Source organism: Eumetopias jubatus, unplaced genomic scaffold (genome assembly GCF_037043125.1).
Source record: "Eumetopias jubatus isolate StellerSeaLion01/CBP00866 unplaced genomic scaffold, mEumJub1_p1.0 scaffold_5, whole genome shotgun sequence".
Taxonomy (NCBI): domain Eukaryota; kingdom Metazoa; phylum Chordata; class Mammalia; order Carnivora; family Otariidae; genus Eumetopias; species Eumetopias jubatus.
Genome location: NW_028274811.1, coordinates 144974191 through 144991508, shown reverse-complemented (window position 1 = coordinate 144991508; position 17318 = coordinate 144974191). Strand labels below are relative to the sequence as shown.

The following is a 17318-nucleotide window of genomic DNA, read 5'->3' as shown; positions in this document are numbered from 1 at the left end:
CATACGTAATGAACGGAAGGATGGATGGATGGATGGATGGAATGAGATCGTGAGCTCCATCCTTTCGTCACAGACAACTTCACATATTCATGTCCCTATACAGGTGTCCTTATTTTGTTGACTCTAGCAACCTACCCAGATGGCCATGAGCAATTCTTCTCTGAATTAGCAATCAGAGAGGCAGATTTCAGCTTCTAGACACATGTCTCAGAGAGACACCATTAGCTTCCACAATCCCTTAAAGACCCTCGATGCTTTAATAAAATGCTAACAATTCCAGTGTTTAGGTAACATTGAGGATTTTTTCTATTTTCACCTTCATCTCTTCTAGTACTAAGGTGTTAGGCGAAGGTCATTAATAGTAGAACACAGGTGTTCAAAATTATAGTGACCTTGAGCAACTATCCACCTGAGGGCAAATACAGTTTCTAATGGTGATGAGACTGTGTCCCGAACAGTGTGATATTTCAGTGCATTATGGTCATATTATCACATACATATCACTCACATTAGTTTAAGAATATCATTTTACTATGGTGTTCTTTGGCAGAGACTGACAATAGTTAGAATACTGTTTTCGGTTAATTTGATATCATTGTAATTGCCCCCTAAATAAACAAAAAAAGAAGAGAAGGTATAAATAAATAACATTTCTCTGCGAAAATGAGGACACTTCCTATTTGTGTATGTGACAAGAGAGTTGTAATTGCAATACTTACATAAACTAATAAATTAATAAGAAGAGAACCAGCCCTCACATATTGAATACTCACTCAGTGACAAACACTACACTAATTGCTTTAAACACATTTTCATATTTAATCTAAGGATTATTCTCCCCAATTGACATATAGATAAATGGAGGATCTAGAGGACATTCCCCAATGTCACATGGGTCACAATATGCAGAGGTGAGATCCAAATCCAAAACTTACTGGTTCCAAACTCCATGGCATGAACCACCACCCTATGCCATGCTTACATTAGAGCTTCAATGTTTGTTGGGCATTTCTTAAATGACAGGAACACATGAGTTTCAAAAGACAGAATGAAACTCTTTACCTGAAGAGTGTCAAAATGACAGGGTCTCAACAGGTGGATCCCATCATTCACACATTAGAGAGAAAAGGTTAATTGCTAAATTTTGAGTAAAGATGGCAGTCAATTCCTTAGACAGATCTTTTCAATAAAATCTTGCTGAGAGTTACATTCTCAAATAAGGGCATAAGACCAAACAACAATGTGTGACAATTTTTAAACTTCCTCAGCTCTTGAGGTACTAACTACACAGATGTTTGAGAAGACGGGCTTATGAATGCAGCTTTTCTGTCAACAAACAGGCAACATCTTTGCTGCCCGCTGCTAACACAGCAATCCCTTAAATTTAAAATTCTATGATAGTGTCTCCTGGATAAAGGGGAATTAGAATACATTCACATTCCATGAAATAAAAAAATCAAAGATTCCTTGTTGAAAATGGGCAATGCTTGCAACAGAAGCTAAGCTCAGCATTGGTTTAGCCTACCAAATGTTTACACTCAAAAAATAATAATAATTTCACAATTCTATTCTGTCTCCTTTGACACAAGTGAGTCTGCAGAGCCTCCCAACTCTGACATCACTATACATGCTCATGACCTTGGACTACGTTTTGTGACTTCTCTCCTGGACATGTCATCTCTAACTCGTGCTGCTGTCCCAGCCTCCACAGGCTTCAACCCATTTTCCATGCAGCTGGCAGAACCAGAGATGATGCCATCGCTTCCTTGGACAAAGCTGTCTTCCATGTTCTAATGACAACTCAACAAACCCAAAGTCGCTATCCTGACCTATATGAGCACGCAGAGAATGGTCATGTCACTCTGCACCCTCATCCAACACCCGTCTATGCCATGGGCTCCCTATTCCAACCACACGGATTCCAAGTTCACACTCTTGTCCTTCTGACTTTGCACTTTACCTCTGAGCAGTGCCTTTATCCCATCTTATTTCCAGCCAATGTTTCCCATCCTTCCTACACTGTAAAATCATCCCCACTGCCACCTCCTGTTCTCTTCATAGCACCAACATATCTTATCATGTTTCACCTGCTTTTATGCCACTCTCTGTATTTGAGAGTAAACCCCTGGAAGCCAGGAGCTTTGTCATATTCATATTTGAAGCACAAGGAGCTCCTACTAACCTGTTAGGCCCTTAGAATTACCCCATAAGCCTTTTTTTTATGGAACCAATGATTATTTCTTAAAAGGCCCACTCCTCATGACCTCTCAGCGTGAGACACTCTCTTCTAGTTCCCTAGCTTTACCCTAGATTTTAGCCAAACTAGAAAACATTGAGAGCATCTGAGGCAGTTTATACATTATAAACGTACAAATTTCTTTTAGACTGTGATTTCCCAAATATAAAATCCATGCTTTCACCTAACTGGAGAGTCTTATAATGAAAAAGCTATTTACACGAATATACAGACATCTATCTGCCTTCCTCTGAATCACCAAATCTATCTGGCAACATCTTGCTATCCTCACTTCTTAATAAGATCTGTTATTCAAGTTCACATAATGTTACCATCTTAAAATAGTCTGATGTGACTCACTGCCCACAGTGAAAGGTGCCCATGGGATGAAGAGCACAGGAGAGAAGAGGAGGAAAAAACTCAATGTTTCTGTTTTACAGGTGAGGAAACAGAGGTCCAGAAAGCCCTAATGACTTGCCCCATGGCAACTCTTGAGTGTGTTGGTGCCAAGACCATTGATCTCCTCAAACACACACTACAACATTTTTCCTGCTATCTCCTCACTGCCTTTCCATCCTAATAATTTGGACATACAATGTTCATGGTGTGCAGTGAGCTGTTGCCATCCCAGTGATGACCACGGAACTTCTTTCTTCTTAAGTGAATCGAACGCTCATTGTTATTTTGCCCCCTGAAATATCACTGGTTGCCAATCCTCTGAAAAGAGCATGAACAAATATAAACAGAAAAAAGTTGGTAAAAGCTCTTGAACACTCAGCATCTGAGCAAAGGCAGAAGGACACAGCAATGCCTTCGTCAATGGGCACTTCTACTTCTCATCGTATTTACACAACCAGAGAAAGTAATGAGCTTGCATATTTTGGTCAATGCATTCATCTCTTGCTGCTTCCGGTCTGAAAATTATCCATTCAAAGAGCCACTGGCTTCTAGATCTTAACTTATTGAACATTTCCTGTCACACGTGTTACCACTGCATTAGTGCTCTTCATTTTACAACCACACAATAGCCAAAGAGAGACACAGTAAGGTGTGCCGTGTGAAACATGTCTTCCACTCCATCATGTCAATCTCTGTGTGGCTGTCTAGTCTATAAAATGAAGGAGACAAATGTGGTGCTACCCTGACACCTCGCTTTAGCCCATCCTGAGAGGAACCATTCTATTAGCTTTGATAGAAAAATTAGGAAAGAGACTCAACAAAAAGATTATGTGTTTATTCATCATGAGGGAAAAATATATAGGATTTGCTAGTGACAATGTGCGAGGTGATGTGTGCTTTACTTACATGTCTCATTTAACCTTCCTCAAATTACAGAAAAGCATTAGCCCCACTACTATAGATTTTTTAAAAAGTGAAATTCAGGGAAATTAGCAAACCCAGGCAATATCTAAGAACACAATGATGAAATATAGCTCTCACCTATGAAACTACCAATTTCACCTTTCAGATCCATGAGTGAAAAAAATGCTAAGGATGACAGAAAATACAAAGAATATTCTAGACTAAATTTATAAAGATTTTCAGTTCTATACCAATCAGAATTTTAAATTTTAAAATTAGTTAGTTTTCCCAAAACATCTTTTACAGTGCAAAGCGTCTAAATAAAATTTGGTATATTGGTTTTGTTTTATTTTTTTTAAAGATTTTATTTCTTTGAGAGAGAGAGAGAGAGAGAGAGAGAGAGAGCATGGGCAGGGGGGAGGGCAGAGGGAGAGGGAGAGGCAGAAGCAGAGTCCACACTGAGCAGGGAGCCCAACCCCAGGACCCCAGGACCCCAGGACCCCAGGACCCCGGGATCATGACCTAATCCAAAACCAGACGCTTAGCCAACTGAGCCACCCAGGTGCTCCTGGTATATTGTTTTTAGGTGTAAAGTTAAGATTAGTTTTTCAGTACGTCATTGTGGAAAGATGTCAGGCTTCAAAATTGGTTCGAAAGTGTTAAATATGGTAGCTGTTGTAAGAAATATAGTAAATAATTATAAATATTATGTACTGAACTGTTTTAGGACCTACAGCAAATCCTCAGGATAGCTGACAATATTTGTTATCCTACAGAAATCTAGAAAACCGTGTTTAACATGTGCTATAGACTGAATGTTTGTGTCCCTCCCAATTTCATGTTTTATGTTGAAATCTAATCCTCTCCATAATGGTATTTGGAGGTGGGGCCTCTGGGATGTGATTAGGTTATGAGGGTGGAGCTTTCATGAATGGAATTCCTGCCTTTATAAAGGAGGCCTCAGAGAGCTCCCCCACCCCTTCTGCCAAATGAGGACACAGCACAAAGAAAGCTGTCTGTGAACCAAGAGGCAAGTCCTCATCAGATACCAAATTTGCTAGTGCCCTTGACCTTGGATTTCCCAGCTCCAGAAGCATGAGAAATAAATTTATGTTGTTTATGAGCTACTCAATCTATGGTATTCTGCTAGAGCAGCCGGAAAGACTAAGACTATATAACTGGCATTTTATAAACATAAATATTAGTATAATTTGTCCACTGGCAATTTGCAAGAGAATGCTGAACAGTCTGGATATAATTAAAGGCATATGCGATTAACACTCTTTACACCTCATTTCTGTAAAAATGAATCTCAGAAATATATTTCAGATGAAGGAATTCAAAATAGCTGTAATCACTGGGGTGGGGCTGGGGATAGAGAAAAAATGAGCACAAAATCCGTCCAAAATGTTTGTATCCCTAGGATGAAAATGGACTGGAGACATTTAGATAGTTATTTATAACATATGTAATTTACAATGTAATTTAAGACTGAATAATGGCATAATTTACAACATAATTTAAGACTGAATAACAGCAAGGTATATTAACATGTGTCCTTGGGGAGTAAAGATACCTGGGTTTAAAAGTCAGTGCCTGGTCCTAACTGTTGGATGTTGGGAAAGCAAATTTCCCTCTCTGAATCTCAGTGCTGTTATCTACAAAATGACATAAGACTTACCTCATACAGTTAACTCAAAGTAAAGAGCATGATCTACGTAAATCATTTCCATGCCTGGTCTATAAAAATTGCTCAACAAATACTACCATTAATATTAATAAAGTTATCACTGTTACCATCATCTTCCTGAGATCAGAGTAAAAGGATGAGACTAAGTCAACCCTAACACCATGCCTAGCGTACATCAAACCAACGGGGCCCTAGAATACGGAGTACTGTTTTCATGTGAAAACTAACTAGAATGAATATTGAAATGTGATATTCTGTGATATTCTGATCTGGTAAGGTCAGGATAATATAAACCATTTGAAATGTGATATGTATGTATATATTCTGGAATATATAGAAATAGAAATCCTTATAGATTAATAAGACTGGTGCTTTTTCCAAAACAAGAGCAATGAAAGTAAGAACAGTAAGAGAAACACGACATATCCACTCATTCATTTCTACATTCAGTATTGACTGACCAGTTAGCACATGCTGGCCAAGACTTTGGCATATCCTCCTGGTCCCTGCCCTTCGGGAATTCCTTAGAGGCTAGTACAGCACCTGCTTCTACTTCTGGCGGCTGAGAAGGCTCAGCAAAGTCTCAGTGCAGGCAAGGAGGAGGTAGCAGCTTTAACCCACGTTGTGAATTGTCTTAAAGGATCAGGAATTCACAGACACTAGGGTACTATCTAGAGGTGGCTCAGCACAGTGACTTGGACTCTAGGCAAGATGGGAAAGGCTCAAAGAGCTGCCTCTTTAAACCAGAAACAACTGTAAGTGTTCCCACTCTTTCTGAAGTAGAGACGTGAGCAGAAATGTGATACTGCCAGGAAGTAGTCGAGAATATTCTTCTTAATTTACGTAGGAAAAAAAAGAGACTATAATAGGAAATCCTAAAGGAATAATGCTGGTATTAAAAGGAAAGTTTAGGAAAATGGGGAAAAAACAGGTAGGAGGGAAGATGGTAGTACAGGGATTAAGAAAAGAACAAGGGTTCACAAAGGGACTTGAGAAAACTGGGAGCATTTTCGAGGTAGATTTCCGCTCTGGAATTTAGTTTGGAAGGAAACAGAGAAACACTTTTATTTTTTTTTTTTTTAAATTAGCAATGAAAAAGAAAAACCTCAAGAATATGTCTATAGTCCCTGATTTTATTTTTTTTCTGTTTTTATATGAAGAAGACATTCTAAAAAAAATTAGAAAACATCACTGCAATATTAATTCTGATTACCAACTCAAATTAAATGCCATGTTCAAATAAATCGCTAGGCTTTACTGGAGGAGTAGAACTTCAGCCATGTGAGAAATGCTTATTTCCTAGTCTGGAAACTAGTAATAATGATATTTAATGAAAAAATAAAATTCTAAATATAAACAATTAAAACTGATTCAATATTATTATCCCCCCTGCCCCCAGCAAACATGTATTCACCAGCGGTAAGAATCTAGAATTCTCTGGCCTTGAGTGATTTTTTACCTTGGGCTAAATGACTTCATTTGGGAATGTGTGTATGTGTAGAAATATCTACATAATACAAAAATTCATTTGTAAAACATTTTAAAGTAATTATTTAATTATTTAAGCTATGTGATTTCCACAATGAAATACTTTGGCAAATTTATTCCTTCTTTATCTTTAAAACAATAAATGTAACTACTTGTTTAAATATCAGATCTTGCAGGATAGTGAAAAAATGCACATGTTTTACTCATAATTATATTCACATGTGATTTATTTCCTTAAGAAAGTTCAGTGATCATGCTTTTAAATAAATACATTTCATTCTGACAAAAAGTATGTGACTACTTGACTGATGTTTCTTCACCTCTAATTTAACCAGAAATCAGCATTTTCTCTAAAATAAGCCTGACTTCTTTGTAAGTGTGGACAAGATTTTTAGACTCCATTTATAGAATTGTTGGCATTTCAGCTCACAGAATTTAGTTAATAAAGAGAATGACCTTTGGTAACATGTACAACATTAATTCCTTTTGCATCTACTCTCCAAAAAATGGCAGGCTTTCGTGAAAACTTGTTTGCAAGAAATTCAAAAGTTCATCTGCGGGGAAGAAAGAGCATCTTCTTATATGCAGCAAGCAATTTTTATATATATTACGTTTTGTCTTTTTAAATATATGGAACTCTAATCAGAGTCTTGGGTATCTATATTATAAAAATGGTGAGGCTAAAGATGATTGCTTTATTTGGTAGTCCTATTCCACAGTAAATAATGACCCTACTCCACATTCAAACACCTCTACTTCTTAGAATCAAAGCCCAGATTATTTTGACATGTGAATCCAAACGCATACATACATACATAAAAAATAAAATGCGCTATACGCATTAAACTTTTGAATGAAATATTGATGTTAACAAAATAAGATTCGTTTTTTTCTAAAAACATTCATAGTTCAGCTTATTGTAATATATATCTAGCACAACCAATTGAAAAGCATTGTATACATTTTTCTATTACTGCATAACCGACTATCCCCAACTGAGCAGTTTAAAACAATGTCCATTTTTTTAACTAACAGTTTTGTAAGTTTTGCAAAATTCAGGTGTGTGGCACGGTTGGGTTCTCTGTTCAGGGTCATATAAGGTTATCATCTGAGTTTCTGTTGGCTACTTTCCTTTGTTGAGGTTCTAGGGAATAATCTGCTTCAAGTTCATTCAGCCTATGAGCTGAATTCGATTCCTTTTGGTTATAGCACTGAGATCCTCTTCTTGCTGACTGTCAGTCAGGGATCATTCTTAGCAGCTAGAAGCCATGTGCATTGCTAGCTAGTCACATAGCTCCTCCATCTTTAAAACCAGTAATGGAGAATTTCTTACATGTCAAATCTCTCTAGCTTTGGATTTTTTACTTCCTTTGTTTCTGAGCTCTAGACCATTGTTATAAATCATTATCATCATGGTTTCCAAGAGTCAGGTTTCTTTTAAGAAGAGTCCATAAGATAGGTCCAATTGTGATTTGAGCTCAAGATCTCTCCCATTGGGTCCTTGCTCCCCATCGGAAACAGGAATATGATTAGTCATCTATTTTGATGTCCTTAAATTTTCAGTAACACTCAAGAAAATCCCTACACATTCTGTGAGTAAAGGTTAAACATTCCGTGGCAGGGAAACTCCTAGAAGTGTCAATAGAGTCTCATCCCCAGTGCTTTGATAAGTTCTAATGACCCCCAAGCAGGGGACACGTGGTCCAATTTGGACTGATCAAGAAGATATTCAGAAGGATGTGAGCCCTCGCTGGGTAACTGCATCCATAGGAGGAGGTGACCAAGTGAAAGAAGGTAGACATTCTAGATAGAAGGAATCACATGGTCAGAGCCCTGAGATGGGAAACAGTGGTGTGTTTATGGAAGTGGGAAAGAGTCCTTCAAGGACATGGTTCTGGTCTATGTATTATGCAGCTCAATCACACCCCACATGGGGAACAGATTTGGGCAGAATGCAGGCAGAAGGATGAGCTAGAATGTTGTTACTAGAGTCTGTGGAAAATATGGCAAGGGCATAAGCATATGCAAGTCCTCAGACCATGGGACTGAGAAGAGCAATGCATGGCCCCCAGCCTCACAGGGAATGGATGGCTCATAGGGCTGCCAGGCCAAGATCATGGACAGGCCGAGAACTAAGGGACGGGCATGTGCCAAGTAATCACAGCTGGCTAGGGGGTGAGAGTGAGCTACTAGCAAGGGGAATCTGATCATGACCCTAAATAAAGGGCATCATCTGTATAAGTAAAGTACCTGACTCAGGTCTGGCTTGTCTGAGGAATCAGGGAGAAAGGATGGAACCAAACTTTCTAGAGGGAAGGGAGCAGGTTCCAACAGCTTGGAAAGGACTGGGCTGGAAACAGTGAGGAAAACCAAGATAGGAAAGATATAAGGTACATAGTAGATCTGTAGTTGCAGTAAAAAGCACCAATAATTCCTCTGTAGAAGAATAATAACACTTAACAGCTCACTGATCTGAATTCTGGAAGCTTCAGTACCCATGTGGATGTTTAGCAAAGTCTGTGAAGAGTTAGAGAGATCCCTACGTTCCTATTTGCAGCTACTTATGCCCTGGCTGCCTGGATGCAGGAGCTGACGAGATACAACGACAGACAGCTCCAGCATCCCCTTCTCCAACTTCCCAGTGTCCTCACGTGTGTCCTTTGACTGACTACTATAATGTTGACTATTACAAATGCATACTAATAGTTTTTCAAAGAGTTTCAACTGTCAATGTGACGACCAAGAAGAAGGTCTTAGGAATCAGATGGAGAATTTCCTATCATCAATAAAAGGCAGGGAAACACCAAACTCTATTTACCATTTTTACCACTTATATAAAAAGTCTGAAAGATACTTGATTTTGTTTCATTTCCTCTAAGAACCTCTCTTACCCCTCCCTAGTATCCCTAAGTAGGAAACAACATCTACATTATCAAAGACTTCTTTACCTGTTCTAGTTTTCAAAAAATTGTTTCTATTCTATTTTTAAAATTTTTAAAAGTATTCTTTTTGATGTGCTAACTAGGTTAGTCTATGGTGCTTAATAAAGACTTGAATTTCCAAAGGAGCATTTCCGCAGCAGAGCAAACAACTAGGTTATGATAAAAAAAGGAACAGTGAAAGCTATGTATTAGACTTTCCTCCAGTGAATTATCAGTAAATTGCTTGTATTATTCAAGTGCAGACTCATACATTAGAAGATTTCCAATATACAAAATAATCAGGCTTAATGAAAATTGACACTATATAGCTATCTAGCAAAGAGAGATAATTAGGTAGTGTCATCTGCACTTAACACTATCATTTAATACATTTTTTTACACAGGATTATTGATTGTGTATCATGGGCGTCAGATACAGGATATAGTAGAAAGAATCAAAAGTTGTCAGGGGATAATTTTTCTGTCTACTTCAGTAGTTCAACATGTGTTCCATTCAAGATACTCTGGACCTAAGAAAAGAAATCAATTCAATCAAATCATATGAGGGAGGAGGAAAGATTTTAAGAATTGAAAAGGTAGTCTCATAGATACAACCTACGAAGTGCAGCCAGGCCTAATGGTAAGTGAGCAGGCTTGTTTGCCCTTCAGGAACAATACGGTCTCTCTGTTGGGCTACTTTCTGTCACCACAGATCCCTCCACTGGCACATAACCCACACATAACCCTACCGCCTACCATCAGATGTCACCGATTTTAGGACACTTACTTCACGTTCTCAAGAGTAAGACCAGTTTCTTACAGGTCAGTCACTGGATGAATCAGATTATCTGTTTCTGATCCATTCAGAAGTTGGGAATTGAGGCACAGGATACAACATGGTCCCCTAGACCTCTGCCTACCAGGGGCTGGGGAGGGGACGAAATGAAATAACAGATGTATAGTATGCAAAAATATCACACAGCAAAGTAGAAATATGAATTGAAAAGGTAATCTGATAAATAGTGAATCAATGGGTTTCAAGGCAAAACATGTCAATTCAGTGGTGTGTACAGACCTGGGAACCTGACAGTCTTAGCTTCTCAGGAAGTAGGAAAAAAACCCACCTTTAACCAAAAGCTCTTCAAATAAAAAAAAGAATCAGATGGGGGAAAATATAAAGATGTATAATCTGTGCCTTGGAGTACAGAAAAATTCAAGACCCAATGTGCATACTGTTTTTGTTCCAAAATGTGGCTGTAATTTTATTATTATAAATTCTTAATACTTTTTCTTCAAAAAAAAATTATGTTCAATTAGCCAACATATAGTAAGGGAGGGCACTTGTGATGAGCACTGGGTGTTAGATGTAAGTGATGAACCACTAAATTCTACTCCTGAAACCAGTATTCCACAGTTAACAAATGTTAACTGACTAGAATTTAAATAAAAATGTGAAGAAGGAAAAAAAAAGCTCTTCAAATATGTACAACCACATGTATTGAATCAAATACACATTTCTAAACCTTATTTTTCTCCTTGCCTTAGTCTCACCATCTTCAACTAGTCAACCTTCTGAAAACAATTTCATGTAAACACAATTCACTTTTTTTTTTTTTTTGGTCCGTTCTGCTTTGGTTAATTTGGGTGTTTGGCAAGTCTCTTTGAGGAATCACAATGTACCTATTTGCCACTACTTATAACTTAGGTATTTGGATGCAGAGGTGGATATGCTTCCACAGGTCCAAAATAATGTTTTGCAATAGAAAGTGATATTCCACCCAAGCAAGCTAGCCTAACAAGAGTACAATGATATCCATGTAGATTTACCATTGTTAAAGAAAAAAAAAAAAGAACAATGTTAAAAGACTGATGGCAAGTGACTGGAATAGGAAACATTCTGACTGCAAATGTACTCTTACAATGATAAAGGATTTTAGAGCAATAGATACAAGGACGTTTTAATTCCTTTGTCACAGCAGGTGGCTGTAGACTCCAGGAGGAGGAATCCCTACCCGACTTCCATCTACAAGAGGCCACATGACTGGTTTTCACCAACGGATTGTGGGTGCAGTGATGCAATTGACAATGCAATTGACAATGAGGTCATTGGAGATGGCACAGCTCTTAAGAGAGAAGCCGGGTCCTTAATAACTGTAGGAGGGAAAGCAGAGAAGCAGCCCCCTGACTACCATCCACTGCCTCTGCCTGTTGAATGAATGTGACACAAACAGCTATTGTATTAAGTCACTATAATGTTGGAGTTGACTTGACACAGCAACTGTTTCTTTAACAAAGACACCTCTCTAAAAAAGTAGAATCTCAGAAACACATTGTAGAACAAGATAACAGGAAGGTACAATGCATTACTGAGAAATGGAAGTTGTCTTGTGTAACTTTGTCTCTTTCACACACACACATCACACACTCATTCACACACACACACACACACACATTTTTAAACATGAAAACATGGTCCTAGGGTCGATAATTTATTTTGTGGTCAAGTGATTATGTTTTGTTTTTAAACATTTCAGAACTTCAAACCAACCCCTAATTGAATAATTATTCTATCTCTGAATTTGAAATATTTTTACACAGGAGGATTGCATGCGTGGTTGATATCTGCAGTGCCATTTTGCAACTCAGCATCGTACGTTAGCAAATAAGACAGGTGATATCGAAATATTCTTTCATTTCAGGAACCTGCAACTCTGACTCATTTAGAAATAAAGAACCAAACTGGGAGACTACGATATGGCATCTCCTGATTTCTGTGAGTTGACTCAATGCAAAGCCTTCCTTTGTGTAAAATTATGCGTAATTTGCATTCAGGGCAGGTGTTAATTTTGTTAAAAAGAGTTTCAAGTACAAACCAGGCCATTTTGGACACCTTTTGAACATCTTAAATCAGATCGGTTACAATTCCCTTCCAAAGTCTCAATGAATGTTCCAAATCCACTGCCAGGTTTATAAGGAGAAGATAAACACCACAATTTACTTTCCCTGGCAGCTCCAAGCACAGAAGTGTAAGGAGGCAGCGTGCCCGGTACCTGATGCTGCTCATGCTGCCCGTCTCTGATCCAAGCTTGCATCGCTCCAGTTGGCTGGCGACGATCTGGCGTTCTGCCTCCAGCTCTCGGGTCAGTCTCTCAAACTGTAATTCCTGAAAGAAAGCCACCAAAAAGATTAATTCTATCATCTATTTGCAAAGTGGAATTTACATCAAAATGACATGCGACGGTCAAGGGGAAAAAAATGCGATGTGACAAGATGTCAAATTTGAGAAGCAGGGGATGTCGTGAAATCAAAGAAGGATTTGCAGTTCAGACAGACCTGAGTATGTACCATAGTCCTGGGGCCTGCTGGATGCAGGGCCTGTGGTAAGTTATTTAATCTTTCTAAATATCGACTTCATCATATGTAAAATGGGTTGACAATATTTATTTCCTAAAGTCGGGGTGAGGATTCAATGGGACACTGACCATGAAAAATTAGCTGTGGCTATTGTTTGGCAGATGGCCAGCACCCAACGGATATTAAATTCTCGTACCATTAAAATTGTACCATTCAGTAAAACGTTATAAGAAACAGTTTTTTTTTTTTTTTTTTTTTTATCATGTGGAGTACTGTGTTTATTCCCTATCGGCCTTCTAGCTGCCTCTCTCTACTAATTTGAGCCTAACGTTACTTACTACATCTTGTAGACGGACGAGAAATAACGCTTTAAACTTATACTTCTGTAGGCTTTAAATTCCAGCAGAATGGGAGTGATACTGATCCTTTATAGCCTAATTACTAAGTGAATATCCTTTGAGATATTTGCTGTATTGCCTTAAAAAAAAAAAAAACCCAATTAAACCAATGAAGAATGCTTCTGCAAATCTGCCTGAAATCCACTGTTAAAGGATCAACTTTAATGAAAAATAATTCAATCAGTACGTCAAGTATCTTAGCTGTTCCAATTATAGGACTTTTGTACCACAGTTTAATCTTTGTTTTATTTTCCCATGCACTTAAGTTTTTTAATAAACGTAATTATAGCAAAGCCTGTATTTTAACTAAAAATGTCAGAAGAAGTTTTTACAATGTAATCAAATTACATTTGGTTTCTTTAAAAAAAAATTATTCGGGGCCTGGGTGGCTCAGTCGTTGAGCATCCGCCTTCGGCTCGGGTCATGATCCCGGGGTCCTGAGATGGAGCCCCACATCGGGCTCTCTGCTCGGCGGGAAGCCTGCTTCTCCCTCTCCCACTCCCCCTGCTTGTGTTCCCTCTCTCGCTGGGTCTCTCTCTGTCAAATAGATAAATAAAATCTTAAAAATAAAAAAATAAAAAAAATTATGTTTGGGGTATGGGAAAACAAAAATGCTGGAAAATACTGAAAGTACAGGTCAGTGTGGGAGAATGAAAACTCCCAACATTGCAGAGATTTGTCTTCTCAGGAAAGATGAGTTTATTTGCTACCCTGGGACACTCTTGGGTGATACTTTCAAAAGTAGGACCTGGTGTGTCCTCCACATATATTAAAATTTCCATTGCTCTCTTCCACAAGAGCAGATTTCTTTTCTGTTCACATGATTTTGAGGAACTAAGTAAGAAACACTTTACAAGGGGAGCCAGGGTGGCTCAGTCAGTTAAGCATCTGCCTTTAGCTCAGGTCATGATCCTGGAGACCCAGGATGGAGTCCAGCTTCAGGCTCTCTGCTCATCCAGGAGTTAGCTTCTCCTCCCTCTGCTCCTCACCCCACTTGTGCTCTCTCTCTCTCTCTGTCTTGCTCACTCTCTCTCACAAATAAATAAAATATTTAAAAAAAGAAACAGGTTACAAATGAGAGCTCAACTTTTCCCTGTAAAGTTCTAAAACTAAGGAGGGGTGCCTGGGTGGCTCAGTCGGTTAAGCGTCTGCCTTTGGCTCAGGTCATGATCCCAGGTCCTAGGATCGAGTCCAGCATCGGGCTTCTTGCTCAGCGGGGAGCCTGCTTCTCCCTCTGCCTGCCGCTCCCCCTGCTTGTGCACTTTCTCTCTCTCTCTCTCGCTAATAATAAAATCTTTAAAAAAATAAAAATAAAAAATAAAACTAAGGAAGCATGTTGTTGTGGGAGCTCACATCTTTACTCTTACATATTCTGAAGGACAGCAAAGATTATTTGTAAGGAAAAAATACCAAGACCTCTACCAGAATGCATGTTGTGAACCTAACCTCTGCTTCTCCTCCCAGCAAGTTCTGCTTTTTTGGGGGCAGTTCCTTTCCACAAAAAAATATGCAAGTTCTAGAAGATTTTCATTTTCAGACTTTATAACATATTTTATCTCGAATCTGTCATAACAGAAAACCAAGCTATACTTTTGGATTGGTATCACCTTAAAAACATAATATTTAAAGATCATATAGAATTCCTCATAGGTAGATGGAAATTCATTATGTGTAGTACCTAAAAGTATTTTAATGAGTCACATATATGCGCCTGTTGTTAAGTAGTCCAATACGGGGAGACAGTGCACAATCTGGGTCACGATTCACAAACCTTAAGCTTCTGCTGGGACAGACTCTGCCCTTGGGGGTGCCTGCATAAGGCTGTGGCCTCATGCTCACTGCATGTTTCCTCCACATCAGAGTTACGGAGGGAGGTGACAGGAGACACTTTCTCATGCAAGCTGTGTTCCAAACACAGAGTCACAATTTCCAGTACGCCTCATCACTTTGTGTAGCTCTATATTTCCATATGGCATCATTCTTCTGCCTGAGAGACTTCCTAATGTTTCTTTTGGTGATGAATTCTGTCAGCTTTACATGCCTAATAACACTCTTTTGCCCTCGTTTTTGAAAGATATTTTGTCTTCTCGTTTGCATTGTTTCTGACAAAAAACTATGGTATTCCCGTATTTGTTTGTCTCTACAGTGTCTTTTCTTCTCTGCCTCCTTTTAAGATTTTCTCTTTATCACTGGTGCTGAACAGCTTGATTATAACGTTCCTTGCTATAGTTTTCCTCATGTTTCTCACGCTTGGGGTTCACTGGGTTTCCTGGATCTGTGGATTCTGTGGATTTAGTTTCCATCAAATCCGGAAAGCTTTTAGTCATTAATTGCTCAAATTGTTTCCCCTTTCCCCACTAACTCCCCTCCTTCAGTGACTACAATTACATATATATTAGGCCACTTGGAATAGCCCCACAGCTCATGGATTCTTTTCCCATTTTTAAGGTTTTTTTTTCCTCACTCTGTGTTTCATTCTGAATAGTGTCCACTGGTGTTGAGTTAATCAATCTTCTCCTCTGCAATGTCTAATCCACCTAATTAATCCTGTTGAGTATATTTTTATCTCAGACACTGATGAATCAAACATCTCTAGAAGTTTCACCTGGGTCTCTTTTATAACTCGGGAAATACACATATAAAAACTGTTTTAATGTTCTGATAAGCTAATGTTAGCATCTGGGTCACTTTCTTGACCAAAAATCTGATTGATTTTTCCCCTCCGTACGGGCCCTGTTTTGGCCCCTCCTCATGTATGGTGATCTTTGGTTGAACATAAAACATTTTGAATTTTACCTTATTGTCCTCTGGGTATCTTCATATTCCTACAGATATTTGAAGCTCTGTTCTGGGGCACAGTTGCTTGGATGCAATTTGATATGCTTGAGTCCTGCATTTCAGATTTGTTTGGGGAGGCAGAGCAGCATTTAGTCCAGGGTTAATTATTCTACGTTACCCAGGTGGATCCTTGTAAGTACTCAATGTCCAATGGACTATGGGTTTCCCAGTTTGGCTGGTAGGTATGGGCACATATTTCTGGCCCCTGGTTGGTACTATTTCCTCTCATCCTTTCAAATGGTTCTTTCCCTGCCCCCTGGTGGTTTCCTTACAGACACAGTCTGCTCAGGTCTCAACTGAATAGCACAAGTGGATCCTCTGTAGTTCTTGAGGGTTCTCCTTCTGAGCAGTGATCACCCTTCTTCTACTTTGCCCCACAAATTCTAGTCCCTTTTACCTCCCTGGACGGTCAGTGCTGTCTCCCCAGTGCAGGGAGTCCCCTGGACTCTGCAGGTCCCCTTTCCCACACTGTCGTAGCTGGGGAAATTGTAGGTTCACCTTATTCGCTTTGCATCTCTTAGGAACTACCTTTCGTCACTGCTTAAAGTTCAGAGTCTTGAAAGCTGTGCTTCATATTGTCTGTAGGTGTCGTTTCAGATGGGAGGGTATTGTCAGGCTCTGTTACTCTATCTTAGCTGAAATCTGGAAGATTTTTAAGAATTCACAATTTTCCTCTGTGTCTGATGTGTAAAAGCATATTTTCTGCCATATTTAAAAACTCATATTAAATGAACTACTAACCAGGCAAATACATAGATTTTTACATGTTATCTTCAATGTTGTTCACTATTATAGGATTAAAAACGAACGGCTACCTTTGGGTGACTATTGATAACCATTTCCTTAATAGAGAAAATGTCAGTTCAGTTTAAAAGTCATCATGTAAATAAAACAAACAAATGTTGCCTTTTTAAAATGTCCATTCAATAAATGTTTACTTTGTCATCGTGTATATGAACCAAGAAAGTAATTAAGTGAATTTTCCCCTGTGCTTTGCTATGGAATACAGAGTAAATGTCAAGGTCCTCAAGGAGCAAGGAAGTTTCTCTTCATCTAAAATCCTGTGTTTTATTAATATAACAACACAGACA

At 38.7% G+C, this 17318-nt stretch overlaps 1 protein-coding gene across 1 annotated transcript in view; it reads right to left on the bottom strand.

Moving 5' to 3' along the window:
* Positions 1-12716, bottom strand: part of CTNND2 (catenin delta 2) — a 564215-nt gene extending 551499 nt beyond the window's left edge. Inside the window, exon 1 of the mRNA XM_088023533.1 lies at positions 12688-12716. Within this exon, the coding sequence (XP_087879659.1) occupies positions 12688-12701 (14 nt within the window). The 5' untranslated portion in view covers positions 12702-12716. The remainder of the gene's footprint in view (positions 1-12687) is intronic.
* Between the last annotated feature and the right edge of the window lie 4602 nt (positions 12717-17318).